The sequence below is a fragment of the Oscarella lobularis genome, chromosome 3, assembly GCF_947507565.1.
Source record: "Oscarella lobularis chromosome 3, ooOscLobu1.1, whole genome shotgun sequence".
Taxonomy (NCBI): Eukaryota; Metazoa; Porifera; class Homoscleromorpha; order Homosclerophorida; family Oscarellidae; genus Oscarella; species Oscarella lobularis.
In genome coordinates, this window is record NC_089177.1 from 2,431,550 (window position 1) to 2,457,430 (window position 25,881).

The 25,881-nt window shown below is 45.8% G+C and overlaps 3 protein-coding genes across 4 annotated transcripts; all 3 read left to right on the top strand.

The window, feature by feature from the left end:
• The first annotated feature begins 21 nt into the window (after positions 1 to 21).
• On the top strand, positions 22 to 1,942 carry LOC136184992 (protein LSM14 homolog B-like). Of its 2 annotated transcripts, XM_065972024.1 has the most exons (6): positions 22 to 218; positions 275 to 444; positions 514 to 880; positions 933 to 1,215; positions 1,280 to 1,679; positions 1,755 to 1,942. In XM_065972024.1, the coding sequence occupies exons 1-6, from the start codon at positions 98 to 100 to the stop codon at positions 1,791 to 1,793; spliced, it is 1,380 nt and encodes a 459-aa protein (XP_065828096.1). In that variant the 5' UTR covers positions 22 to 97; the 3' UTR covers positions 1,794 to 1,942. The 2 variants fall into 2 exon arrangements, with proteins under 2 accessions (XP_065828096.1, XP_065828095.1); XM_065972023.1 differs by having other exon boundaries at positions 275 to 880.
• Positions 1,943 to 2,034: 92 nt separating this feature from the next.
• LOC136184990 (transcription initiation factor TFIID subunit 4-like) lies at positions 2,035 to 5,261 on the top strand. The gene is made up of 12 exons (XM_065972022.1): positions 2,035 to 2,826; positions 2,929 to 3,015; positions 3,073 to 3,652; positions 3,699 to 3,889; positions 3,938 to 4,058; positions 4,128 to 4,192; positions 4,251 to 4,316; positions 4,366 to 4,491; positions 4,548 to 4,604; positions 4,655 to 4,771; positions 4,837 to 4,917; positions 4,985 to 5,261. Exons 1-12 carry the CDS (start codon positions 2,116 to 2,118, stop codon positions 5,093 to 5,095), a joined length of 2,313 nt encoding a protein of 770 aa, XP_065828094.1. The 5' UTR covers positions 2,035 to 2,115; the 3' UTR covers positions 5,096 to 5,261.
• A 103-nt stretch (positions 5,262 to 5,364) lies between these two features.
• LOC136185421 (CCR4-NOT transcription complex subunit 1-like) lies at positions 5,365 to 17,256 on the top strand. Its single transcript, XM_065972555.1, has 62 exons — positions 5,365 to 5,481; positions 5,534 to 5,644; positions 5,702 to 5,785; positions 5,838 to 5,906; positions 5,961 to 6,015; positions 6,075 to 6,131; positions 6,190 to 6,327; positions 6,378 to 6,453; positions 6,508 to 6,597; positions 6,660 to 6,736; positions 6,792 to 6,841; positions 6,894 to 7,004; positions 7,063 to 7,176; positions 7,238 to 7,291; positions 7,343 to 7,458; positions 7,525 to 7,657; positions 7,715 to 7,822; positions 7,972 to 8,082; positions 8,134 to 8,256; positions 8,321 to 8,445; positions 8,509 to 8,891; positions 8,942 to 9,093; positions 9,158 to 9,282; positions 9,335 to 9,445; positions 9,505 to 9,583; positions 9,638 to 9,697; positions 9,747 to 9,896; positions 9,953 to 10,099; positions 10,153 to 10,332; positions 10,397 to 10,513; positions 10,564 to 10,614; positions 10,679 to 10,741; positions 10,791 to 10,868; positions 10,934 to 10,990; positions 11,053 to 11,119; positions 11,184 to 11,293; positions 11,345 to 11,485; positions 11,548 to 11,703; positions 11,760 to 11,906; positions 11,961 to 12,065; positions 12,114 to 12,215; positions 12,274 to 12,462; positions 12,520 to 12,668; positions 12,726 to 12,834; positions 12,889 to 12,987; positions 13,058 to 13,125; positions 13,176 to 13,320; positions 13,374 to 13,460; positions 13,515 to 13,634; positions 13,683 to 13,808; positions 13,856 to 14,019; positions 14,073 to 14,190; positions 14,243 to 14,344; positions 14,399 to 14,572; positions 14,620 to 14,703; positions 14,762 to 14,830; positions 14,882 to 15,062; positions 15,122 to 15,254; positions 15,308 to 15,442; positions 15,501 to 16,589; positions 16,651 to 16,987; positions 17,046 to 17,256. Exons 1-60 carry the CDS (start codon positions 5,380 to 5,382, stop codon positions 15,583 to 15,585), a joined length of 6,822 nt encoding a protein of 2,273 aa, XP_065828627.1. The 5' UTR covers positions 5,365 to 5,379; the 3' UTR covers positions 15,586 to 16,589; positions 16,651 to 16,987; positions 17,046 to 17,256.
• The last annotated feature ends 8,625 nt before the right edge of the window (positions 17,257 to 25,881 follow it).

Below are 25,881 nucleotides of genomic sequence, written 5' to 3' on the forward strand. Positions count from 1 at the left end.
CACGAGCTTTTGCGCGCAGACTCGATCAAGTCACTGGTTCATTCGAGACAATCCTTTCGTTTCCGAGGCATCGCTGCCGCATCAGCGTCGTTCGGAGATGAGCGGTCCTAGTGCATACCTGGGAAGCCGAATCAGCTTGATATCGAAGGCACAGATACGCTACGAAGGCGTTCTTCACGCAATCAATGCCGATCAGCAGACGGTGACCCTCTCCCAAGGTAACAAAGCTAGCGCATTTAGTCGTTTCAACATCCGATGTTTTCCTCCACTGCAGTCAAATCGTACGGCACGGAAAATCGCGTCGTCGAACGTCCAACCGGTCCGCGAGACGAAATATTCGACTACATCGTCTTCCGCGCAACCGACATCAAAGACCTCACCGTATGCGAGCCGCCGCGCGCTCCCGAACTCGAAAAAGCGCCCCAAGATCCAGCGATCGTATCCGTAAGTGAATCGAATCGTCCGCCAGCGGCCCCCGCCGCGAATCGGCCCCCCCTCCCCAATCCTCTCCAGCACTCGGGTCCGAGCCCGTCGTCTTCGTCCTATTTGCCCGCGTCGGCGCCTCTCTACGCTGCTCCGCCGAATCCGGGCGCGTTCATGTACGCGTATCCGTTGACGACGACGACGACGACGACGACGCCGCCGGGTCCGCCTCTCGGCGATCCCGTTCAGAGCGACGCGACGGCGAAGGCGAAGGAAGGAGGAAGCGGCAGCGGGGAGACGACGAAAAAGGATTCGGACGAGAAGGATGGCGGGGAGGAAGAGACGAAACGAAAGGGGGAATCGGGACCGCGGACGACGACGTCGACGACTGAGAAGGGACAGCAGGGAAAGAAAGGACAACGCGGTGGCGGTGGCACGAGATCGTTTCAACCGTCAGGTTGGGTTGGAATGAATAAAAAAAAATACATTCATATTGTTGTACATTTTAGGAAATCGGCGAGGCGGAGGTAGCGCTGGCGGAGGTGCGAAGGGTCCTCAGTTGAAGCCGGATTTCGATTTCGACGTGGCCAATGCCCGATTCAATAAGGAGGAAGAAATTGGGAAGCAGATGGAAAAGGTGACGCTGGAGAACGTGTCCGAGTCGGCAGCGTCATCCGAAGCTACCGATGCAATGATCAATGGAAATGAAGAGGGATTGCAAGAAAAGTACTACAGCAAAAAGAAGTCGTTCTTCGATTCTATATCAACGGAGTCGACAAGCTCAGGCGAAAGGTGAAGTGGAAAGCATTTATATTATTATTATGATTTGTGTAAATGTATTTTTTTGTGAGGTTAGGTCATCTTGGCAGGCCGAGAAGGCTGTCAACAAGGAAACGTTTGGCGTGGGCAGTACCAGAGAGATGCGTGGCGGTGGCAGCGGGCGATCAAGGCGAGGAGGAGGAGGAGGATACAGGGGCCGAGGCGGGCGCGGAAGAGGCCGAGGACGAGGAGGCGGCTGGTCAAATGATCGTTATCGTCGCGATGATGATGATGCGGAGGGCAACTATCAAGATGGCCAATCGTATCGACGCGGAGGTGGCAGAGCACGAGGATTCTATAGGGGGGGAGGAGGCAGAGGCAATTATCGAGCCAGAGGAGGAGGCGGCGGCGGCGGCGGCGGCGAATATCAAAGAAGTGAAAATAGTGGTGAATGGATTGAAGCTCGAAGGGGAAAAGGAGGCAGGCGCCCACAACAGGTAGATATTTAAATTTCCCTATGAGATTATTGATGCTTTGGGTCACTTGTAATGCTGCCTTTTTTTTCTGTTTAGAGTAATTCTAGTCGTGACAAAGATGCTGCTGAAACTTGAAGTTGAAAGTCGAAGTTAGCACTTTATCCCCTTAGATACACGCTCTTTAGTTGAGTGCAACTTTTCGACTTAGATTTGCGTTAGGTAGAGTTTATCTGCTTGTGTGCAGGCGTATTCTCTTTGAAAAAAGGGGCAAGCTTTCACTTGTACACGTAATTAGCACGCGCGCTTGACCCGCGGAGGGAACCACCCACGCCGTGACGTAACCCACACGTTGGACTACGCAGACTCTTCGGTATTGATAAAATCCCGGCGTGCTTGCGTTTGTATCCAGTCTTGCTTCTCGCAAGGCTCGAGAAACACGGTCCAAGGGTGCCCGGAGATGGCGGCCAGTTTCCTCGACGAACTGCTCCAGTCTCCGGTCGACCCGAATCCGCCGCTCGACGGCCAGAAATCCGCCTTTCCTTCGATGGCGTCTCGGCAACAAGGAACCAACATGGCGCAGGCCCTCCTAACCACCCAAATCGTGTCGAATACCGGACTCGTCGCCAATCCGACGGCACCGACGCAGCATATGCGAAGCGTTCAATTGTCGACGAACGCCGACGATTCGACGTCGTCTTCGCCAATGCTAACGCGCGTTCTACCTCGCGCGCCCGCGGCACCGCCAGGAGGGGGAGCCGTCGGTCCCACCGCCGCCGCCACCGTCGCCACCGCCGCTGCGGTAGCGGCGAATGCGCGGCAACCGGTTCCGATCGCACCGCGACCCACGGTGCAGTCTCGTTCGCTCGCCGGCATCGGAGCGTTGCCGCAGAGATTGGCCACGCCCTCTCTGCAGCAACAGCCAATTATCGCCGCTAGTAGCGTCGGCGGAAGTTCGGTGCCGTCGAACGGGCAAACGGGAAGCGTGACGGTGGCGGCGGCGGCGGCGGCGGCGGCGGCGGCGACGGCGCCGCCACCGGCTCAACAGCAACAGCAACAGGAACAGCCGAGCGATAAAGTGAAGAAATTTTTGAATAATCTCGTTATGCTGGCGAATAAGACGTCGTCCGAAAGCGGGGCTATGGTGACGGACTTGGTCAAGCAGCTTGTGGTACGTAGTTTAGGGCAGGTGCTGTCGATAGTGACTTTTTTGTTTGGGAATGTCAGTCTCTTGGGGTCGTTTTTATTGTGTTTTTTTGTGTTTGTGTTTCAGTCTGGAAGTTTGTCAGAGGAGCTCTTCGTGCAGCAGATGGGAGAGTCGCAAACCGGATCTACAACGGAATTGTTAAGTTTACTCAAGGCACGTCAATAGAATATGGGAAGAATTGATTGGTAAAAATACGTTCTTTTTCTTCAGAGTGGCGTGCCTCAACTGAGAAGTGAACTCAAAGCCCTTGACGAAAGAAATCGACAGCAACAGCAAAATTCACAGACGCAGCTGACTTCGCTGCCTCAAGCGACTCCTGTTCAACATCCCGCAGCTCAAGCAATCAAGCCAGTGCAAGTGCAACAGTCGCAACCGCAGCAAGGCCCTTTTATTCAAGTGAAGACGACCTCAGGCCAGATAGTGACGCTGTCCGCTCAATTGTATCAACAGCTCCAGCAACAACAGCAACAGCAACAGCAGCAACAGCAGCAGCAGAAGCAACAGATTGCAGTGTCTATACCGAAGCCCGAAACTCCGCAGCAGCAACAACAGCAGCCTTTGCAACAGCCGCAACTTTCACAACAGCCACAACAGCCTCAGCAACAACAGCCTCAGCAACAACAGCCTCAGCAACAACAGCAAGTTGTTATTCAGCCTGTGTACTCGGCCCCGCTTCAACAGCAGGCACAGCAGCCCGTCATTATACCCCAACAACAGCCGTCGCAACTTCAGCAGGCAGCCTCCACTGGGACGGCTAGTCCAAAGGCAGCCCCTGCGAGACCAACTACCTGTATGAATAAAAGTCATTCGGGCGTTTTGATCAAACGCTTTTATAGCTGCCAAGAAGTCGGTTGCTTCGTCTACACCTACCAAGGGTGGCGGAGGAGGTACGAAAGGCAAACAGAAGGCAACTGGAGTCGGAGCTCCCGGCGGAGGTAGTAGTGGCGTCGCCGGAGAGGCCGGACCCGTTCGAATGGACGACGACGACATCACCGACGTCACGTCGATGGCAGGGGTTAATTTAATGGTAAGCGAGATAACGTACGATTTAGTGGAGTTCGAGAGTTCTTTTTAGGAAGAGACGGCGCGAATTTCCGCTACCAATTCGGAGCTCGTCGCCGGCGCAACGAGATCGATCAAGGAGGATCTCTTCCTCGTTCAAGATCAGACGGAGACGTTTTTAACGACGGAAATGCGTACGTTTAGAATTGACTATCGTTGATGTATTGTACAGTAGGTGAGATCATTTTTTTTGGTTTTCTTAGTTCCGCGTAGCGGGATTGAGTCTATGTCTCCCGACGTTCCTCCTTTATTGTCTCACGCTGTCGAAGTGTGTCTTACATTTGCATCGTCGTCGCTTTCTTTATTATCAGATGGCTTTCTTGCAGGAATATCTAAGGGATCTCGTCGAAAAATTGGCCGTCCTTTCGCAGCATCGATTAGAAATTCACAAGGTGCGACGCCTTTCTTTGGCTTTTGCTGCTACTGTAATTGCTGTTTTAGGAGGATCAGAGTAGCGAAGGCGTTTCCGATACAAAAGCTCAGCTTAAAGTTTTCGAACGAATCGATCAAATTCACGCAAAGAAGAAACAGGAGCGAGAACGAGAGCTTTTATTGAAAGCGGCTAAAGTAAAATATGAAAAAGTCTTTGTTACGAAATCTTCTACATGTATATTTATATATAGAGCCGATCGAAACAGGACGACGCCGAGCTTGCATTTTTGAAAGAGAAAGCGAAGCAGGTACCGTTCTATAGCAGCTCAAAGATAAGGCGCTTTCAATTGACAATTAGATGCAACAAGAGGAAGACGAGATACTGCGAAAGAGAGCGGCGAACGAGACGGCGCTGATGGCAATTGGATCGCGAAAACGAAAAATCGATCTGCAGGCAGCAGCCGACGCAGCGCAGGTAGAATCGGCATCCTTCTTGCACGCATTTTTTTCGTACACGGTGGCCTTCGTTTTTTTCCAAAGTACGGTCGTTTGGACGGATCTGACGCCGACGCGTTGACGAACCCTAGTAATCCGAGCGGAGTTGCGTTGGCTAGAGCTCAGGTACGGTACGCCGGTCCGGGGGTCGCACCGAGGCGCGAAAGCTAGCCGAGCTTTTTTTGCTTTTCAGGCTCGTAAGACGAGACTGAGACGGGTCAACTTCAAAGACCTGTTGTTTTTATTGGAGCAAGAGCGGCAGACGCGAAAGTCGCTGCTCTTGTACAAATCGTATTTGAAGTAGCTATAAACTGCATGATTCTCCCCCTCTAAAAGCAATCGACTCTCGCGCGGCGGCGTCGTCGTCGAAAGGACAAAGTTTGCCGTTAGTACAGAAGAAAGGTGCTTTCCACGCGAATCCCGTTTATTAGAATTGATAAAGAAAAAACACGTCATAGTTTTCACTTGGATTCTTTCTGTGTTATCATTACCACTGACGATAGAGCGTGAAATTTTTAGAGATGCTCACAACGGTAAGTTGCCCGTTCGAAAAACGAATTTCCTTATACGGGAGAGCGATGCGGCAAGATGTCGGTAAATCCGGAGCTACTTGGCTTATCCCACATTTCCTATCTCGTCTCGAACCTCTGCAAAAAGAATTTCAAAGCGAGCGTCGTCGAAATAGCCGGCGTGAGGCCTAGAAAGAGATCACACCTCCCTTTTCGATCCGTTCTCCGTCTAGTTCGTCGAGAAGTACGGCGTCGAAGCGCACAGGCATCTCTTCCGATGTCTCTTAAATCAAATCGATCTCAGTAGCGACGGAAAACAAACGGGCGGCCGAGATATCCAACAGGCGAGTCGCCATCTTGGATTTGGCGCTTCTTCCCTCGTTGTTACTCTCTGCCTCCAGATCCAGCTTCTCGGCCAAGAATTCGTCGGACTCCTGACTAAACCCTACTTTTCGACGGTTCTATGCCACGCTTTCGACGAACCCGTACGAAATGCGTCGACTTTTTTTAGAAACTTGAGCTATATTGATGATCTAGGCTTTGAAACCGTCCACGCTGCTCCTGCAGCAGCTGTCCCGCGTTTTGAAGCTCGCTCGAGTTCAGGAGGTACGCTAATTGAGAATTTTGTAGTTATCTTTTACGTTTCTCTTTTCTCACAAGGTTGCCTTGGGATTGGGTCTTCTCAATTATCCAGATCCCGATGTCAGAGCCGAAAGTATGACGCGCGTGCGTAACATGTCGTTCGAGTTTCAATTTTTTTTCGTTTTCGCGCAGTCTCCGAGTTTCTCCGAGGCAAACTTCCCGATCTGATAAAATCCTACAGCGAACCTTGTAATACGAATTGGGATGTACGTAACTCGTCGACATTATTTCTATTTGGAATTTTCAGATGGCCAAGAAGGTGGGCTTCACGACGTGGGCATAGAAATCATCCACGCTCTCCTGACCCACCTTCTCCAATCCCATCTCGACGAAATTGGAATCACGAAAGAACAACTCGACTCTTTTTTGGCTGCACTTCGAAAGGGCAAGCAACCGAAACATCTAAAGACGACGTTTTTCACTCGCAGTTCTTAGATTTTCCTAAGGAACGAGTGCCCATTGTCTTGTCTCCGCTACTCTATCCAAGTCGACCCGACATCGACATAGCTAAGTGAGATCTCCTACATGTTAGGCTCGGCGAAGAATTTTCTAATGATGTTTATAGACTTCTAGAATCGGTTTCGACTCCCGTTCATCTGAGTCCCATTCGCGTTTGCAATATCATGGAGGAGATGGGATATTATGCGACGTCGAAGTGAATAGTCGCGAGCTCTCGTTTCGTGCGGTGTCCTATTTGCTATTTTAATTATTATTAAGACCCGAAGTTTTGCGAGAGGTCTTTTCTTCTGCTCATCTCGATCAAATCACTCCTCAATGCGTGGCTCATTGCCTTGGTAAAGATGTCTCTCCAGTTGCTCCTACGCGCGAGTCGAGAAATCAATTTCTTAGGAATGATGGCGAGAACGCATACTGGCCTCTCCGATCAAGTGCCTCTTCAGGTCTGACGATTGATCTTGAAATTTCAGAGGTTTATGTCTTTTGACTTGATAGAGTCTCTCCAGTTCGTCGAATTCTCTTTGGGAGACGGAGAAAGCGCACGAAATGCAGACCATTGCGCCGACGTGGAATACGGACGTTTTTGCTGACGTCGTCAAATCTCTCGTGCGATTGATTCTGACGTCATTTTAACGTGTTTGTTTAGCATGCACGCATTTTCTAGGCACCTAAGTTGAACTGGATCGACGTTGTGCGAGCACTCGACCATCCAGGCTTCGCGATCAAAGATCCAGACGGTTTGAATGTGATCATGAGAGCGTACAAGCGAGGAACGGACGTAAGAGCTCGCGTGAACGCTATATATCCTCTTTATTAGACCTAATGGCTTGTTTGACTAGATTCAATTTCCCGTTCACGTTCTGTACACTTTGTGGGCAAACAGCGAAGGCCAGGTGACCAGAGTGCGCCCCGGTGGATTGATTCTCTTAGTGACGTTCTCGTAGTTGTCTTGGATAAAAATGGCTTTGAGTGGAGGGTCCGGCTTTTCGTTTACTGACTACCCGCACCAGGCAATTCGTTTTGACATGCTGAATCTTCCGACACCGGCAAGACCAGTCTGGTATAGTGTTATTCATCATTGGTTGATTGCACGAATTCAATATCTTCCTTCCTTTTCGCTTTGCAGGACGTCTCTCGATGTTTTGAGCATTCTCTTTCAACTGTCCGACGCTGGACACTATGACGCAGTCCACGCCTTGCTCAATTATCCGATCAAGAACATGCCTGACATTCTCTTTCTCGGCGTGCTTCAGCTAAACGTATGGTGTTTTTTTTTTTGAAACGCAGCGAGATGTTTTATTCGTTTTCTTGCTTAGACTTCGTGGACGGCGTTGAGGACCGATCTGTTCGCGCTTCTCTTTCCGGGAATCATTTCGGGTCATCCGCATCGTGTTGCCATTCTACAGTACGCGTGGACGGCACCGGTAAGAGTCGTACTTTGCTCCTCTTGTACTGACTGTAAAAAGATGCGCGGCATATTTCGAACCTAAATAAATTCTTTGACCTTCAAAGGGGGTCTATTCTATGAGCGATTTCCTTAACGTTTCTTTTCTATCTTTTTTTTCCCCCCCAGGGAGCTACGAGGTCACTAATTCTGCAGGGAATGTGTGACTGGTACATGAAAGGAGAAACGTTCGATCAATCGAAATTATCTCGCATTTTGGAAATATCTCACGAGCTCCAAGTACGAACTAAGAGAATAGCGTAGATTCTTTGCTAAGAATTCTACTCCAAGGCATTGACTCTTCTCCTAAACGGAGCGCAGTTTGCATTTACCATCGACCTCGCTGCACTCGCGTCGAGGAGAGACTTTCTAAAGCTCGACAAGTGGCTAACGGAAAAAATCAGAGAGCATCAGGTACGCGTGGTGTTCAAGGGAGCAGATCAAAGTGAAATCGATTGACGATCTTTAAAAAAAATAGGAATCGTTCGTGTCGGCGTGCGTGATCTATCTTAGGCGTCGTCTACAGTTCAACGGAAGCGAGAAGCCCGGTCTTCCCCAAGAAACAATTGGAATCATGCTCGGCTGTCTTCAACTGTACAACGGGTAAAATCCACTTTGATTGCTACCACCACCACCACCACCACCACCAAAGTTCCGTTTTCATAGACCGATGAACGCGGAACCGGCAGAAATCTTGCGACAACTTGTTGACACCTACGCTTCTATCATCCCGAAGCCTCAACTTCGCATGCCCACAGCCGGCATAGAACCGACGGGCAGGGCCGTCGGCAGGCTCACGTCAATGTTCGGCGGACCGTCGTCGTCGCTGGGACTGTTTAATTCGACGACAACGGCGCCGTCGGCGAATTCTCGTGAGCCCGCCTCGCTCTCGTCGCTTTCCACCGAAGCGCTGCCCGGCGGCATGGAAGCGGGAGTTGGACTGGGGTCCCACGCCGGGGGAAGACCGCCGCCGATGGGAGCCGAATTGCCGCCCGTTCACGGCGGCCAGGGTCAGATGCCGTCGGCGTCGGTGATCAGCATTCGACAAAGTAATTGGGTATGCATAGAGAGAGATTTGACATCGTATCTCTTCTTTTAGACGTGATTCCGGGCATCGATCAGTCGTTTTCGCGCGAGGTCGACGACGAGGCGAACTCCTACTTTCAGAGATTGTACGTGCAGAGCATGAGCGTGGACGAAGTGCTGGAAATATTGAAACGTCTCAAAGACTCGCAGAATTCCCAGGAAAGAGTGAGTGTAGATCGAACGGGAGTCTTTTATCCTCCTCTTCATCGGGCCCCCCCGTTTCTATTAGGACGTTTTCATGTGCATGTTGAGGAGTCTGTTCGAAGAGCACAAGTTCTTTCACAACTATCCCGACAAGGAGTTGCAGATAACCGCGTCTCTGTTTGGCGGTCTCATTCAACTCGGACTCGTGACGTAAGAATTAGAGGATCGTTTTTTCTAGGAGAGAACTTTTGTCGATGCTTAGCTATATGACACTCGGCACGGCTCTGCGCTACGTTTTGCAGGCGCTGCAGAAACCGGTCTCCGACAAGCTTTACCTGTTCGGAATTTTCGCTTTGGATAAATTCAAAACGCGGTAATATGTGTTGTTCACTGTGCACTTGCACGATATTGATTGAGCGACGTGTTTGTTAGTTTGAAAGAGTACTCCCAGTATTGCAATCACATCGCAGCCATTCCTCACTTCCGAGAATTTCCTCCGTCTTTGATCGAAGTATAGCGAAGACCAATTTGATCTTGGTTACTATGTTCAATGTGAATTTGCTAGTATGTTGAATACGGGAGGCAAGAACAAGATCCGCCGCCTCGAACGACGACAGCAGCAATGGTAGGCCAGATTTCGTACGTTCTCTTTGCTACCTAACGTTTTTCTGTAGAGCGAAAGACCGACCGTAGCCGCTGTTCCGGCGCCTCTTGCTCCGCTTCCTCTACAATCGCCCAAACCAGCTGCTCCTCCCGCGATGGCCGGTCAATCGAAGCCGCTCTCCAACGCAGGAGGTGGCGGAGCCTCAGCAGGACAAAGCCAGGTCGGTATCATGATACGTTAGCGTGGTAATCGTTCTTCTATCGTCTTTCTCTAAAGGCACCTTCCATAGCTAACCCGACGAATATAGACACCCTTTTGGTGGCGGTGAGCGAAACCCCGACTTTCACCGTTCCGCCGGATGACGTTCAGGAGAAAGTCGCTTTTATGTTCAATAATCTTACTCTGCAGAATCTGCAGCAAAAGGTCGCCTGCGCACAACCGGCATCATGCATTGGCTGATTTCTCTCCCTACCCAGGCTGAAGAAATATTAGCGATGGTCCAAGTTCAGCACTTGGAGTGGTTGGCTCACTACATGGTCCTACGGCGAATCAGCATCGAGCCCAACTATCACAATCTCTACGTGGCGTACGTGGAATTGCATCGAGACGGCGAACTTCCTCTGAAAGTTCTTTCAGAGACGTATAGGAACATCAAAGTAAGAGATAAGATTCACAACAGTGCTCGAATGAATTTTTATTTATGTCTGTTTGCTATCGCAGGTTCTGCTGCATGCCGACAAAGGGGACGCAAATTTCTCTGATCGATCTTTGCTGAAGAATCTCGGCCATTGGCTTGGGATGTTTACGTTGGCCAAAAATCGACCTATTCTCCAAAGGGTAAATTTTGCGATTGACGATATTTTGTCTTAACTGTTATGTCGCTGAAGGATCTCGCCGTGAAAAATTTACTCCTGGAAGCGTACGTGCGCGGGCAACAGGTAAGTCGTCCAATAAATGGCTACATGCATAAAAGACGTGGCTTTTACGCGGGCGATTTTGTAGGACATGCTTTACGTCGTTCCTTTCGTGACGAAAGTATTAGAGTCGTGTGGACAGAAGAACTGTGTTAGTGGAATTACGCGATAGCGTAGGTTTGTCTACCGCATAGTTTCAGGTTTTTCGGCCGCCAAATCCGTGGACTATGGGCATTTTGGGCGTTCTCGTCGAAGTTCACGGCTTACCTAGCATCAAGGCACGAATATAGACAAAGAGAGCTGTCTTGCCTTCTTCGATTGCAACGGTGTCGTCATTCTTTAGCTGAACCTCAAGTTCGAAATTGAAGTGCTGTGCAAGAACCTTTCCCTCGAGCTCAAGGTAAAGCGACCATCTTCTTGTACGTCACTCGCGCTTCTTACTCTCTCTCTCTCTCTTCATAGGACATTGCTACGAAGGGGGCCTTGACTAATGCGGACAAGCTGAGAGTCGCACAACTATCCGGCCCAGGTAAAACCGTAGTAGCGGAACTTTGTTTTATCTGTACAACGACTTTTTTGTTTTCTTTCGCAAGGAGAATCGGCGGCTCCGCTTCCCGTGGTGCAAAAGCCGTCGTTTCACTACAGCGACATCAACGTGACGACGCTCGCCGGACTCAAGGATCGTTTGAAAATGAACGCAGACGTAAGAAAAGGAGACAAACGCAGTCAAGAACAATTTTCACTCGCTTCCTAGTTGCCTTTATTCCAAAATCATCCGTCGCTTATGACCTACGTTCGACCTGCAGTGGAAAGAGCCGTGCAAGATCTCATTCATCCCGTAGTAGAACGATCCGTCAAGATAGCGGCGACTACAGCGGAACACATAATCAAAAAGGTGGAGAAGGAGAAAAGAATTGCACAATTTGCAATATGTCCTATTATTGCTCTTTGTGTCAGGATTTTGCTCTGGACCCCGAAGAGGGTCGCATGAGAATCGCCGCCCATCACATGGTCCGTCATTTGACTGCTGGAATGGCCATGATCACGTGCCGAGAACCGCTCTACATGAACATCAGCAATAATTTGAAGCAGAGTTTCGCGTCAATGCTAAGGGTGAGCGGCTAAGAGTAGTGCGTAGTGGCCAGAAGATATCGCGCATCTTTGCATAGAATATGGGGTTGGTGGATCAGCAAAAATCGTTGATTGAAAAAGCGGCCGAAACCGTTGCCATGGAGAACACGGAACTCGCCAGCGCCTTCATACAGAAAACGGCAATGGAAAAGGCTGTGCCGGAAATGGACAAAAGATTATCGGAGGTGAGACATTGGCTTGGCGAACCGCTTCTAAATTTAGTCAAAGTCACGTTTTAGGAATTCGAGTTGAGAAAGATGGCTCGGACCGAGGGAAGACGCTACTGCAATCATCACGTGTTGACGTACCAAGCGGAACGAATGCCCGAACCGCTTAGACACAAAGTGAGAAAAACCAGATCAGATCAGAACAATTGGTGAATATTTCCTAAGGTGGGTGGCGTGACGAGCCAGCAGGCCCGCGTCTACGAAGAATTCGCGAATTGCGTGCCCGGATTTCTACCTCCGAAGCAGCCGCCGACGAAAATCACGCAGGCGAGATAGACATCGAACATTTCTTCTTCCCTTCTCTAAAGTTTATTCGCGTCGCTAGGGTTACCCTGCCGAAGAGGTCGTTCACATTCTCGAAAAGTGTTCGCAGGATCTCCAGCAGAACTTGAAAGCGGTCGCCTCCTCGTCGTCGAGTCATCACGTCGTCGCAATGAACATGCTTAACGAAACGCTTCAACAGGCTCTGCTGATGAGAGGCGATGCTGCTTCCGCGCTTTTACTCCTGCAAAGAGTATACGTTTCATACTGCATCTTTGAAGTAGATGTGATTTATATATTGCGGCTTTAGGCTATGGATGGTCTGCTGGAAGGTCTCGCTCAGCCGCCGCAAGATCCCGACCTCTTTGTGCGTTTTCGAAATTCGCAGCTGTTGGTATTAAAAGGGCTTCAAAGTCCTCGCGCTTACGGGCCTCTGTGGGCGAGCAAACATTGCACAAGGTGATTACGCGCATCTCCACTGGCACTGTCGTAAGTCACTTGTCTTTTCTTCACCAGAATTTTACTAAATTCGCGCGAGGAAATAAAATTCAACGTGGAGGCAGTCGATCTGCTGATTCGATCGCAGTTGATATACGTTCGCGAATTCGACTTGCACATGGCTCAGGTGAGCAGTACGTCGCCGTACGTGCGCGTGTGGGGCAAGCGTTCGTCCGTCTAGGCAATGGAAAACGGGCTCAATTTTGCTGCTGTCAATTTCTGCTTGCGACTGGCGCGTCTCTATTTCGTCGAGGAGAAGCAGGATTGTCCTCTTTCGCAGGCAAGGGGAAGGGGCATCTCCCCAAGGGGAGGAAACGCCAAAATAATGAGCCTTTTTCTTTTTTTCCCAGGCTGACATGTCTCACATGCTCGAAACTCTCGCTCGACTAGCGGCGAATGCAAGACATCCGCCCGAAGGGTGAGTGAGCACGGCAGTGTCTTCGTTATCTCATCTGGCGTCACTTTTAGATTGACGTCACTTTTGGAGGCCGTTCAAATGAACCGAGAACAGCTCGAAATGTCGGCGTATGGAGCGGCGCAGAACCGTCTTCTATCGGCAACGATCACCGCGACTCCGCCCGACTTCGACGATCCCCCGGGCTTGCACGAAAAGGTGAGAAAGATGACTTGCCTGCGCCAAGGAAACGTTGCTTATTTTTTCACTAGGTGGAGTACTTGCTAACAGAATGGGTCCGACTCTACCATCAACCAACGAGAGACAGCGAAAAACTTTATGCAGCGTACTTGGGAAAAGTAAGTGGTGGCGTGCAACTATTTAGAATTATAACTCGAGTTTCTTTTTCTCAGCTTCATCAGCACGGCATGCTAAGGTCGGACGATCTCATATCACGATTCTTCCGCATCAGCACGGAAATGTGCGTGGAGCTTTGCTACAGAAATCTCAATTTCTCAGAACACCAGCTTCACGTGAGGGAGAGAGTAGGGCGCCGACAAACTTCTAGCGTTTTTTTGCAGAATCCCGCCTTGGCTCGAGCCAAGTGCTACCACACAATGGACGCCTACGTCAAACTGATCGTCGTTCTGGTGAAGCATTCGGGCGACGCCTCGACTACCGTTACGAAAATCAATCTTCTGAATAAAGTAATTTGTGACGCGGTAGGAGTACTTGGAACAGCATTGTTTTTTAGGTGCTTTCGACCGTCGCTCACGTGCTCGTTCAAGATCATGACGTCAGAAAGACGGAATTTCAACAATTGCCGTATCATCGTCTTTTGACAATGCTGCTACAAGAGCTAAACGTTCCTGACCCCATCTTCGACGCTATCAATTTTCTCGTCTTGCAGTCGTTCAGGTGAAAAAGTTGCGTTTCACTTGTGTGACCTAGTCTACTCTCGTTTTCTTTAGCAACACGTTTCATAATCTGCGACCAGCGCGTGCTCCTGGCTTCGCCTACGCTTGGCTAGAACTCGTAGCTCATCGTATAATGATTGGAAAATTGCTGGGAGCGTCACCCCAGCAAAAAGTACATTAATCTACGACTAACTCTTTTGAATATGACAGTATTTTCCTTGCAGGGATGGTCGTCGTTTCAGCAGCTACTGTTGGATCTGTTTCGTTTTCTCGCTCCCTTCCTGCGAAATGCCGAACTGGCGAAATCAACTCAGTTGTTATACAAAGTAAAAGAGACGCGTCGTTTCGTCTTTTTGAGTTTAACGTTTGATTAACTTTAGGGCACTTTGCGTGTGCTTCTCGTTCTGCTGCACGACTTTCCCGAATTTCTATGCGACTATCACTTCAGCTTTTGCGACGTCATACCGCCCAATTGCGTTCAGATGCGCAACCTCATTCTCAGCGCGTTTCCGCGCAACATGCGCCTTCCGGATCCTTTCACGCCCAATTTGAAAGTAAAACGAAGTACGCATCAAAGGAAATTGCGATATAAATTCCTTAGGTCGACATGCTACCTGAAATCACTCACGCTCCTCGAATACTCACGAACGTTTCGCAGTCAATTCAACCGGCAAATTTCAAGAAGGTAACTAGAAGCTCTTTGTGTCGTTTAGCCAGACGTTATCTACTTCATGTACGTGTAGGACCTTGATTCGTATATTCAAACGAGGGCTCCTGTCACGTTTCTATCTCAACTCCGAAAACACCTTCAGGTGGGCAGTAAAATTGCAGAATCGTTTTGAAATCGAGAGGGTGGGCTATAGACGTCAATTGAGCCGGGCACGCGCTACAATGTATCGTTGATGAATGCCCTCGTTTTGTACGTGGGCATGCAGGCGATCACGTATATTCACAGCCGAAGTGGAACTCCTTCGCTATCGACGATTACTCACTCGTCCCACATGGATATATTTCAGAATTTGGCTGTCGATCTCGATACCGAAGGTGAGCGAGTGTTCTGCATTCGTATCAGACTTCTCTGAACTGGATGTTCTGACGTACAGGTCGTTACTTGTTTCTCAATGCCATCGCCAATCAGCTGAGATTTCCGAACAGTCACACGCATTATTTCAGTTGCGTGCTGCTGTATTTGTTCGCCGAAGCCAACTCTGAAGCTATTCAAGAGCAAATCACGCGGTTCGTTTCGCACTGGAGACATAGTTTGTTTAGATCGAGTTCTTCCTTTATAGAGTTCTTCTGGAAAGGCTGATTGTGAATAGGCCACATCCCTGGGGCCTTCTCATCACCTTCATTGAATTAATACGAAATCCTATATACAAGTTTTGGGGTCATAGTTTCGTTCACTGTGCGCCGGAAATTGAAAAGTACGCTGATACAGCAACGAAAGTTACTCACGTGTATAATATTAACATGATATTTTAGACTGTTTGAGAGTGTAGCTCGCAGCTGCATGCAGCAGAAACAAGGACCAGGCCTTCCAAGGGACGAGGCTCAAGAAGTTGCGTAAGTACGACTAACATCATGGTATTGTTTGTATCAGTGTGCGTTGTCAACTAATCTCAGTAAATTATATCGTAATCGCTTTCTTCCTAGTAGATACCGTCGGTTGCGGTCGGTTGCGTAGAAGCTTGCTCTGAGACTTACAGTACTTACGGTAGTATCTCACCAACGCAGCGCTTCTGCTGGGTAAGCCTAATTACTCAGCCTAAGGAAACCAGATTGTTTATTGTTTATTTTGATATTCGTAACGGGCGGGAAATGTGGCGCGCGCGCGGCGGTATAAGCGCGCGATCCGGGTAGAGAGAGGTAGAGAGGGCATTGGGGCACTAGCCTGCGCGCGCGCGAGATAGGTGCTTTTTCCCTCCCGACCCTCCCTGCGATTTGGGGGCGCGTATAACGTACTAGTAGTTCTCCGCTGGCTTGCCAGCGTGACGTGCCATTGGGGGTGTCAGATCGGCGATGACGTACACAGACCCCCCAAGCAGCAGTGGCCGCAGCAGTGTGACTTTTTGATTGGTTGAGGCATGCGCAAGTTCATTCCGGAGATACACAATGCACACCTGCAAGCTCGTTCTCGTCGTTGCTCTTTGCGTAGGCCTCTCATTTGAAGACGAAAACGAAGATGGCCAGTGCCGGATGGAATCCTTTTCAACAGCGGCCGACTTCGACCAATGTCTGGAGATAATAGTGGGCAACATCGCCGCCGAGAACTTCGCCTTCGTTCCCAAAGCCGCTTTCAATGCGTCAGCCGAAGCGCTCATCTCTCTCACCTTCACCTCCTCCCCGCTCGACGTGACCGCGTGCAGCTGCACGATTTCGTACGAGGGTGCTTCCGTGAAAACGGTTCCCAATCCGCGCCTCAACGAAGACGCTTCGGCGGTCGACCTTCGCGGTGCGCCTTCGGTGAAGTTTCTGTACGGCGCGGGGAATGCCAGTCCAGCGACCGGAAAGTATGCGCTTCTGATGCTCGGCGTGCCGGCGAGTTTGTCGTCACCTGGTCTTCATTGGCTGGTGAGATACCGGAAGAGCGACTATTTTTAGTCGGGGGAGTGCTTTCTTTATATTTATATAGATGATCAACTTCGACGGCAATTCTCTGTCGACCGGAACCGCCGCCCAGAGTTATAGGCCACCGTCTCCTTTCAAGACTACGTATCCATACGTCTTTCTTCTGTACCGACAGCAGTCGACCATCATGAATTTCACAGCTGGTGAGTATACAGGAGACGACTGCTCTCACTGCCAGTTCGATGTCAACGCTTTCGTGACGCGAAATAATCTCACTCTGATCGGTGTAAATTGGCAGAACGTGGTCTATGACAATTCCGTTGCCGGTCGTCGGGTCAGCCAAGGTAAGCCAGTGACTTGCCCTGGGGATCTGAAGACGAAGTGTAGCGCAGCAGAACGAGGTACAGTAGTACAATACTTACGTCTGCAAGAAAACAAAAACACTGTATGAATTTCTAGTCAATGTCGTCTGGCAGTTGATTGCCGTTTTCATGGCGTGTGCCTTTTCTTTCTTTGTCTGAAAAACTCGTGGGAACGTTGACACTGATCTTTACCTGTGCGTTTTCTTTTGTTCATCCCTCTACTATTTTCTTCTTCTTTTACAGTTTGCGTGTTTTTTGTTGCTGCTGTTATTGTCCGTCATTTTTGGAGTACACTGTATCACCTGGTATCACAATGTGCCTATATCCGGGGGCGTCGTTCGCGACGCCACGCCACTCGCGCCACGTCGGGCGCGTCTCTCGCTCTTCTTCTACTGGCTATAGGATCCTGGTAAGCTTTATTATACTCTCGCATAAGCACGAGGATGCTTTCCAGCGCGATCGCGTAGCGAGGGTCCCCCTAAAGCCGGCTCGCGAATTTCTTCTCTTCCTCATCGCTCCCCAAGCAATCCCGAGGTCTCAGTTCGTGCCTACGCACGCCAGTCCGACGCGCGAACGCAATCGAACACCAGTGGGGTCCCCAAATAGAGTTGCCGGGTCATGTTCTTTCAGCGCGATCGCGCAGCAAGGAGAGCTCCCCAATAGTGACATCGTCGGCGAGGCTTTCTAACTTTTAATCAGTGCACAGTGCCTTGTCGCGTGACCCTTTGGTTTGTAAAAGCGCCTCTCATTTTTTAGCTTCTCTGAAGGAGGTGAAGTGAAGGAAGCGGAAAAGAAGAGACTTGAAGAAGATACTTTTTTTGCATATTTTGCATGTTTTAAGTAGTTGCATGTGTTTTGCTCTCGATCTCCAGGATACGGAGACGAGAGCAGGCTCTTGATCTCCACGATAAGGAGACAAGAGCAGGTCAGTTTAGCTTAGGGGCATGCGCGTCTTGCATGAGAGCGCGCCAGCCCCAAGCTAAACTAAAGCGCGCGACGTAAAACGACGTACACAGACGTACACGTCATTCTACGTCGCGTGCAGTTTGCGCATGAAAAGTAGGAGAAGTTATGGCCAAATTTTTATTAAAAATATCCCGGATGTACGAAAAATTAAAAAAAGTTCTCTCGTCTCCCCTTCCTCTTCTTCTTCCTCCTCCTCCTCCTCCTCCTTCTTCCGTTGTCCCTGCGCCGCCGCTCCTGCGCTGCCGCTTGACCTCCTGGCCAAGCGGTAGGACTGAGACTGCAGTCCCCACAGTGGACTTTACCCAAGTCCACAGGAGGAAGGCACATTAACCTCCAGCCTCCAAGGAGGAAGACTTTCTCCCAAGTCCCCAGGGGGACAGCGGATTAACCTCCGGCTGCCAAGGAGGGAGGCGCATATTAACCTCCAGCCCACAAGGAGGGAGACTTTATCCCAAGTCCCCAGGGGATGTCTTCGTCTACGTCTTCTTCTTTCTGCATCTGAATCGTCGGATTGGTCGATGCAATTGCGTTGGGGAGAGGAGAGAACTTAATCAAAACAAAGTGAATTGAGTTTTAATCAAATTTATTGTCTTCTTTACCTGGCATGGCTGAAGGAACTGTGGAGGAGGAGGAGGGCATTGATCCATATGTCAATATCAACATCTACAAAAAATGCCAATATTGGCCAAAATTGATGGTGTGAGGTCAATTTGGTACCGCACGATCAAACAGGCAACGGATTTCCATCGTTCTATAAAGAAATGTTGAAAATCGGAGAGGTGACCCAAACTGACCAAAAACCGTGTGCTATAGTTCAGGGATGCTAAAAATCCGCATCTCGCCGATTTCCAAATAAACGCGCTAGATCTATTGTACTGCACTAGTTTAACATTGGCGCGGAGTCGAACAGTTGATGCAGGTCAAATTTCACCCAAAAAGACACGTTTCCGGTACTCATTAATATTAGCCACGCCTCTCAAAAAGTAAAGAAAATTGGCACGAAAGACAATTTTGAGACTGCGGAGTTGACTAGGCACAAAAGCCCTATCGCTTAACGGGAAACGTTCGGAGTTCCGAGAGATGCGGTTTTTGAACAAAAACCGTGTGCTATAGTTCAGGGATGCCAAAAAACCTGGCCTCACCGATTTTTTAAATAAACGTGCTAGACCTACTGCATTTTGCTGGTTTGACACTACTACAAGGTCGAACGTTCGGTGCAGGTCAAATTTTGCCCAAAAATTAATACTAACCACGCCCCATCAATAATTCTCGCTAAAAATTGGCATGGTAGGCAAATCCACAAAGTTTAAAACCCTATCGTTTAACGCAGAAAATTCGGAATTCTAAGAGATCAGGTTCTGACTAAAACCATGGGCTATAGTTCACGGTTGTAGAAAAATGGTACGAACGCAAATATCTTATCTGACCGTCTCAAACTATCGATAGATAGGTAATATTCTAAACATTCTGCATCGGCGGACTTGCTCTAGCTAACAAATCTGAGGCGAAAATAGCGTTCGACATTCGGGGGCGGAGTACAAAGAGCCGTTCGACGCTTTTTCGGTCACGAAAAATCGTTTATCGGCATAGAGACAACTAACGGGACGCCAACGGGACTAACAGGGCTAGAAAATGCTTTACAAGCGCGCTTTCGAACGACGTTGCGAAAAATACGCGCAAAACGCCCCTTTTCCGCGACTTTGTGACGGCGAAAAGGATCGAGAACGTTTTTTCGTTGCATCTAAAATGGTAGGGAGTGTCGTACCTGAGCCGCTTCGTTGATTTTCCAGTCTTTTCCAGGACTTTCACGAGTCCACGTGCAATTCTATAGCGCGCTACGCGACGTCATTTTGGGTCGATGCCGTCAGTTGGTGACGTCAGGTGCCTTCAAGCGTGCAGATTTGTAAGCACACATCACTGCATGTACATTGAAATTAGATCACTTTTTTTGACTTGTGACAGTCTTTGCTGTCGGCTGCATGACCCGAGCTCGTGTGTCAAAATGCATGCAGCCACAATACAATGCATTTATTATTTAGGCTCTAAGAATCAAAGATTAGGCCCTCAATTTATTATTCAGGCTCTAAGAATCAAAGATTAGGCCCTCAATTTATTATTAAGGCACTAAGAATCAAAGATTAGGCCTTCAATTTATTATTTATGCCCTAAGAATCAAAGATTAGGCCCTCAATTTATTATTTAGGCTCAAAGAATCAAAGATTAGGCTCTCAATTTATTATTTAGGCTCTAAGAATCAAAGATTAGGCCATCAATTTATTATTTAGGCTCTAAGAATCAAAGAATAGGCTCTCAATTTATTATTTAGGCTCTAAGAATCAAAGATTAGGCCCTCAATTTATTATTTATGCCCTAAGAATCAAAGATTAGGCCCTTAATTTATTATTTAGGCCCTAAGAATCAAAGATTAGGCCTTCAATTTATTATTTAGGCTCTAAGAATCAAAGATCAGGCCCTCAATTGATTATTTAGGCTCTAAGAATAAAAGATTAGGCCCTCAATTTATTATTTAGGCTCTAAGAATCAAAGATTAGGCCCTCCATCTATTATTAAGGCACTAAGAATCAAAGATTAGGCCCTCAATTTATTATTAAGGCACTAAGAATCAAAGATAAGGCCTTCAATTTATTATTTATGCCCTAAGAATCAAAGATTAGGCCTTCAATTTATTATTTAGGCTCTAAGAATCAAAAATTAGGCCCTTAATTTATTATTTACGCCCTAAGAATCAAAGATTAGGCCCTCCATTTATTATTTAGGCTCTAAGAATCAAAGATTAGGCCCTCAATTTATTATTTAGGCTCTAAGAATCAAAGAATAGACACTCAATTTATTATTAAGGCCCTAAGAATCAAGGATTAGGCTCTCAATTTATTTTTTGGGCTCTAAGAATCAAAGATTAGGCCCTCAAGTTATTATTTAGGCTCTAAGAATCAAAGATTAGGCTCTCAATTAATTATTTAGGCCCTAAGAGTCAAAGATTAGGTGCTCAATTTATTTTTTGGGCTCTAAGAATCAAAGATTAGGCCCTCAATTTATTATTTAGGCTCTAAGAATCAAAGATTAGGCCCTCAATTTATTATTTAGGCTCTAAGAATGAAGATTAGGCCCTCAATTTATTATTTACGCTCTAAGAATCAAAGATTAGGCCCTCAATTTATTATTTAGGCCCTAAGAATCAAAGATTAGGCCCTCAATTTATTATTTAGGCCCTTAGAATCAAAGATTAGGCCCTAAATTTATTATTTAGGCTCTAAGAATCAAAGATTAGGCCCTCAATTTATTATTGGGGCCCTAAGAATCAAAGATTAGGCCCTCAATTTATTATTTAGGCTCTAAGAATCAAAGATTAGGCCCTCAATTTATTTTTTGGGCTCTAAAATCAAAGATTAGGCCCTCAATTTATTATTGAGGCGCTAAGAATCAAAGATTAGGCCCTCAATTTATTATTTAGGCTCTAAGAATCAAAGATTAGGCCCTCAATTTATTATTTACGCTCTAAGAATCAAAGATTAGGCCCTCAATTTATTATTTACGCTCTGAGAATCAAAGATTAGGCCCTCAATTTATTATTTAGGCCCTAAGAATCAAGGATTAGGCTCTCAATTTATTTTTTGGGCTCTAAGAATCAAAAATTAGGCCCTCAAGTTATTATTTAGGCTCTAAGAATCAAAGATTAGGCCCTCAATTTATTATTTAGGCCCTAAGAGTCAAAGATTAGGCGCTCAATTTATTTTTTGGGCTCTAAGAATCAAAGATTAGGCCCTCAATTTATTATTTAGGCTCTAAGAATCAAAGATTAGGCCCTCAATTTATTATTTAGGCTCTAAAAATGAAGATTAAGCCCTCAATTTATTATTTACGCTCTAAGAATCAAAGATTAGGCCCTCAATTTATTATTTTGGCCCTAAGAATCAAAGATTAGGCCCTTAATTTATTATTTAGGCCCTAAGAATCAAAGATTAGGTCCTAAACTTATTATTTAGGTTCTAAGAATCTAAGATTAGGCCCTCAATTTATTATTGGGGCCCTAAGAATCAAAGATTAGGCCCTCAATTTATTATTTAGGCTCTAAGAATCAAAGATTAGGCCCTCAATTTATTATTTAGGCTCTAAGAATCAAAGATTAGGCCCTCAATTTATTATTTACGCTCTAAGAATCAAAGATTAGGCCCTCAATTTATTATTTACGCTCTGAGAATCAAAGATTAGGCCCTCAATTTATTATTTAGGCTCTAAGAATCAAAGATTAGGCCCTCAATTTATTATTTAGGCGCTAAGAATCAAAGATTAGGCCCTCAATTTATTATTTAGGCTCTAAGAATCAAAGATTAGGCCCTCAATTTATTATTTAGGCCCTAAGAATCAAAGACTAGGCCCTATAATTTATTATTTAGGCTCTAAGAATCAAAGATTAGGCCCTCAATTTATTATTTAGGCTCTAAGAATCAAAGATTAGGCCCTCAATTTATTATTAAGGCACTAAGAATCAAAGATTAGGCCTGTCATGAAAAAAGTGGTCCCGCCAGAAAAGTGGTCCCGGGCCACTTTTTATGGCCGAAAAAGTGGTCCGGGACCACTATTTATGCCAGAGAAAGTGGTCCCGGACCACTTTTTCTGGCATAAAAAGTGGTCCCGGACCACTTTTTATGCCAGAAAAGTGGTCCGGGGGGCAAAAAAGTGGTCCGGGGGCAAAAAAGTGATCTTACTCATATTTTTGATATTTTGTCGACGTCAGTTTATTTTACCTTATTGAGACGTTTGTATCAGCACCCCCCTATTAATTATTTGGAGCATGCACAAGACTCTCTGCTACGTATTTGGAGGTCCGGACCACTTTTCTTTGCTCAAAGAAAAGTGGTCCTACCTTCTCCGCATGGAAGCCTTGCGTAAAAGAAGATCGTACACGCGTTGCGAAGGGGAGTGGATGCGCACGAGCAGTGCACTCGCGTACTTTGTCGTCGATCTACATCGCGAAGAGTACGCGTATGAGCAAATTCGAGCCCGGACCACTTTTTGGTAGGCCGGACCACTTTTCGAAGGCAAGAAAAGCTGTCCGGGGGGACCACTTTTCGGGCGGACCACTTTTCTGGTGACAGGCCCTCAATTTATTATTTATGCCCTAAGAACCAAAGATTAGGCCCTCAATTTATTATTTAGGCTCTAAGAATCAAAGATTAGGCCCTTAATTTATTATTTAGGCCCTAAGAATCAAAGATTAGGCCCTCAATTTATTATTTAGGCTCTAAGAATCAAAGATCAGGCACTCAATTGATTATTTAGGCCCTAAGAATCAAAGATTAGGCCCTCAATTTATTTTTTGGGCTCTAAGAATCAAAGATAAGGCACTCAATTTATTGTTTAGGCCCTAAGAATCAAAGATTAGGCCTTCAATTTATTATTAGGGCCCTAAGAATATAAGATTAGGCCCTCAATTTATTATTTAGGCTCTAAGAATAAAAGATTAGGCCCTCAATTTATTATTTAGGCTGTAAGAATCAAAGATTAGGCCCTCAATTTATTATTTAGGCCCTAAGAATCAAAAATTAGGCCCTCAGTTTATTATTCAGGCTCTAAGAATAAAAGATTAGGCCCTCAATTTATTATTTAGGCCCTAAGAATCAAAGATTAGGCCCTCCATCTATTATTAAGGCACTAATAATCAAAGATTAGGCCCCAAATTTATTATTTAGGCCCCAAAAATCAAAGATTAGGCCCTCAATTTTTTATTTACGCCCTAAGAATAAAAGATTAGGCCCTCAATTTATTATTTAGGCTCTAAGAATCAAAAATTAGGCCCTTAATTTATTATTTACGTCCTAAGAATCAAAGATTAGGCCCTCAATTTATTATTTAGGCTCTAAGAATCAAAGATTAGTCCCTCAATTTATTATTTAGGCTCTAAGAATCAAAGATTAGGCTCTCAATTTATTATTTAGGCTCTAAAAATCAAAGATTAGGCCATCAATTTATTATTTAGGCCCTAAGAATCAAAGATTAGGCCCTCAATTTATTATTTAGGCTCCAAGACTCAAAGAATAGACACTCAATTTATTATTTAGTCTCTAAGAATCAAAGATTAGGCTCTCAATTTATTATTTAGGCTCTAAGAATCAAAGAATTGCCACTCAATTTTTTATTAAGGCCCTAAGAATCAAAGATTAGGCCCTCAATTTATTATTTAGGCTCTAAGAATCAAAGAATTGACACTCAATTTATTATTAAGGCCCTAAGAATCAAAGATTAGGCCCTCAATTTAATATTTAGGCCCTAAGAATAAAAGATTAGGCCCTCAATTTATTATTTAGGCTCTAAGAATCAAAAATTAGGCCCTTAATTTATTATTTACGCCCTAAGAATCAAAGATTAGGCCCTCAATTTATTATTTAGGCTCTAAGAATCAAAGATTAGTCCCTCAATTTATTATTTAGGCTCTAAGAATCAAAGATTAGGCCCTCAATTTATTATTTAGGCTCTAAGAATCAAAGATTAGGCCATCAATTTATTATTTAGGCCCTAACAATCAAAGATTAGGCCCTCAATTTATTATTTAGGCTCCAAGACTCAAAGAATAGACACTCAATTTATTATTTAGTCTCTAAGAATCAAAGATTAGGCTCTCAATTTATTATTTAGGCTCTAAGAATCAAAGAATTGCCACTCAATTTTTTATTAAGGCCCTAAGAATCAAAGATTAGGCCCTCAATTTATTATTTAGGCTCTAAGAATCAAAGAATTGACACTCAATTTATTATTAAGGCCCTAAGAATCAAAGATTAGGCCCTCAATTTAATATTTAGGCTCTAAGAATAAAAGATTAGGCCCTCAATTTATTATTAAGGCACTAAGAATCAAAGATTAGGCCCTCAATTTATTATTTATGCCCTAAGAATCAAAGATTAGGCCCTCAATTTATTATTTAGGCTCTAAGAATGAAGATTAGGCCCTCAATTTATTATTTACGCTCTAAGAATCAAAGATTAGGCCCTCAATTTATTATTTAGGCCCTAAGAATCAAAGATTAGGCCCTCAATTTAATATTTAGGCTCTAAGAATAAAAGATTAGGCCCTCAATTTATTATTAAGGCACTAAGAATCAAAGATTAGGCCCTCAATTTATTATTTATGCCCTAAGAATCAAAGATTAGGCCCTCAATTTATTATTTAGGCTCTAAGAATCAAACATTAGGCCCTTAATTTATTATTTAGGCCCTAAGAATAAAAGATTAGGCCTTCAATTTATTATTTATGCCCTAAGAATCAAAGATTAGGCTTTCAATTTATTATTTAGGCTCTAAGAATCAAAGATTAGGCCCTTAATTTATTATTTAGGCCCTAAGAATCAAAGATTAGGCCCTCAATTTATTATTTAGGCTCTAAGAATCAAAGAATTGACACTCAATTTATTATTAAGGCCCTAAGAATAAAAGATTAGGCCCTCAATTTAATATTTAGGCTCTAAGAATAAAAGATAAGGCCCTCAATTTATTATTAAGGCACTAAGAATCAAAGATTAGGCCCTCAATTTATTATTTATGCCCTAAGAATCAAAGATTAGGCCCTCAATTTATTATTTAGGCTCTAAGAATCAAAGATTAGGCCCTTAATTTATTATTTAGGCCCTAAGAATCAAAGATTAGGCCCTCAATTTATTATTTAGGCTCTAAGAATCAAAGATAAGGCCCTCAATTGATTATTTAGGCCCTAAGAATCAAAGATTAGGCCCTCAATTTAATTTTTGGGCTCTAAGAATCAAAGATTAGGCACTCAATTTATTTTTTGGGCTCTAAGAATCAAAGATTAGGCCCTCAATTTATTATTTAGGCTCTAAGAATTAAAGATTAGGCCCTCAATTTATTATTAAGGCCCTAAGAATCAAAGATTAGGCCCTCAATTTATTTTTTGGGCTCTAAGAATCAAAGATTAGGCACTCAATTTATTGTTTAGGC

Excerpts from the sequence above, each read along its gene's own strand:
- LOC136184992 (XM_065972023.1), top strand. The coding sequence starts at position 98 with ATGAGCGGTCCTAGTGCATACCTGGGAAGCCGAATCAGCTTGATATCG. Across the intron at positions 1,216-1,279 it reads TCGACAAGCTCAGGCGAAAG|GTCATCTTGGCAGGCCGAGA; the intron begins GTGAAGTGGAAA and ends TTGTGAGGTTAG. Across the intron at positions 1,680-1,754 it reads GAGGCAGGCGCCCACAACAG|AGTAATTCTAGTCGTGACAA; the intron begins GTAGATATTTAA and ends TTTTCTGTTTAG.
- LOC136184990 (XM_065972022.1), top strand. The coding sequence starts at position 2,116 with ATGGCGGCCAGTTTCCTCGACGAACTGCTCCAGTCTCCGGTCGACCCG. Across the intron at positions 4,492-4,547 it reads TTTTATTGAAAGCGGCTAAA|AGCCGATCGAAACAGGACGA; the intron begins GTAAAATATGAA and ends ATTTATATATAG. Across the intron at positions 4,918-4,984 it reads TTGCGTTGGCTAGAGCTCAG|GCTCGTAAGACGAGACTGAG; the intron begins GTACGGTACGCC and ends TTTGCTTTTCAG.
- LOC136185421 (XM_065972555.1), top strand. The coding sequence starts at position 5,380 with ATGTCGGTAAATCCGGAGCTACTTGGCTTATCCCACATTTCCTATCTC. Across the intron at positions 10,100-10,152 it reads TGCAGAATCTGCAGCAAAAG|GCTGAAGAAATATTAGCGAT; the intron begins GTCGCCTGCGCA and ends CTCCCTACCCAG. Across the intron at positions 10,869-10,933 it reads ACGGCTTACCTAGCATCAAG|CTGAACCTCAAGTTCGAAAT; the intron begins GCACGAATATAG and ends GTCATTCTTTAG.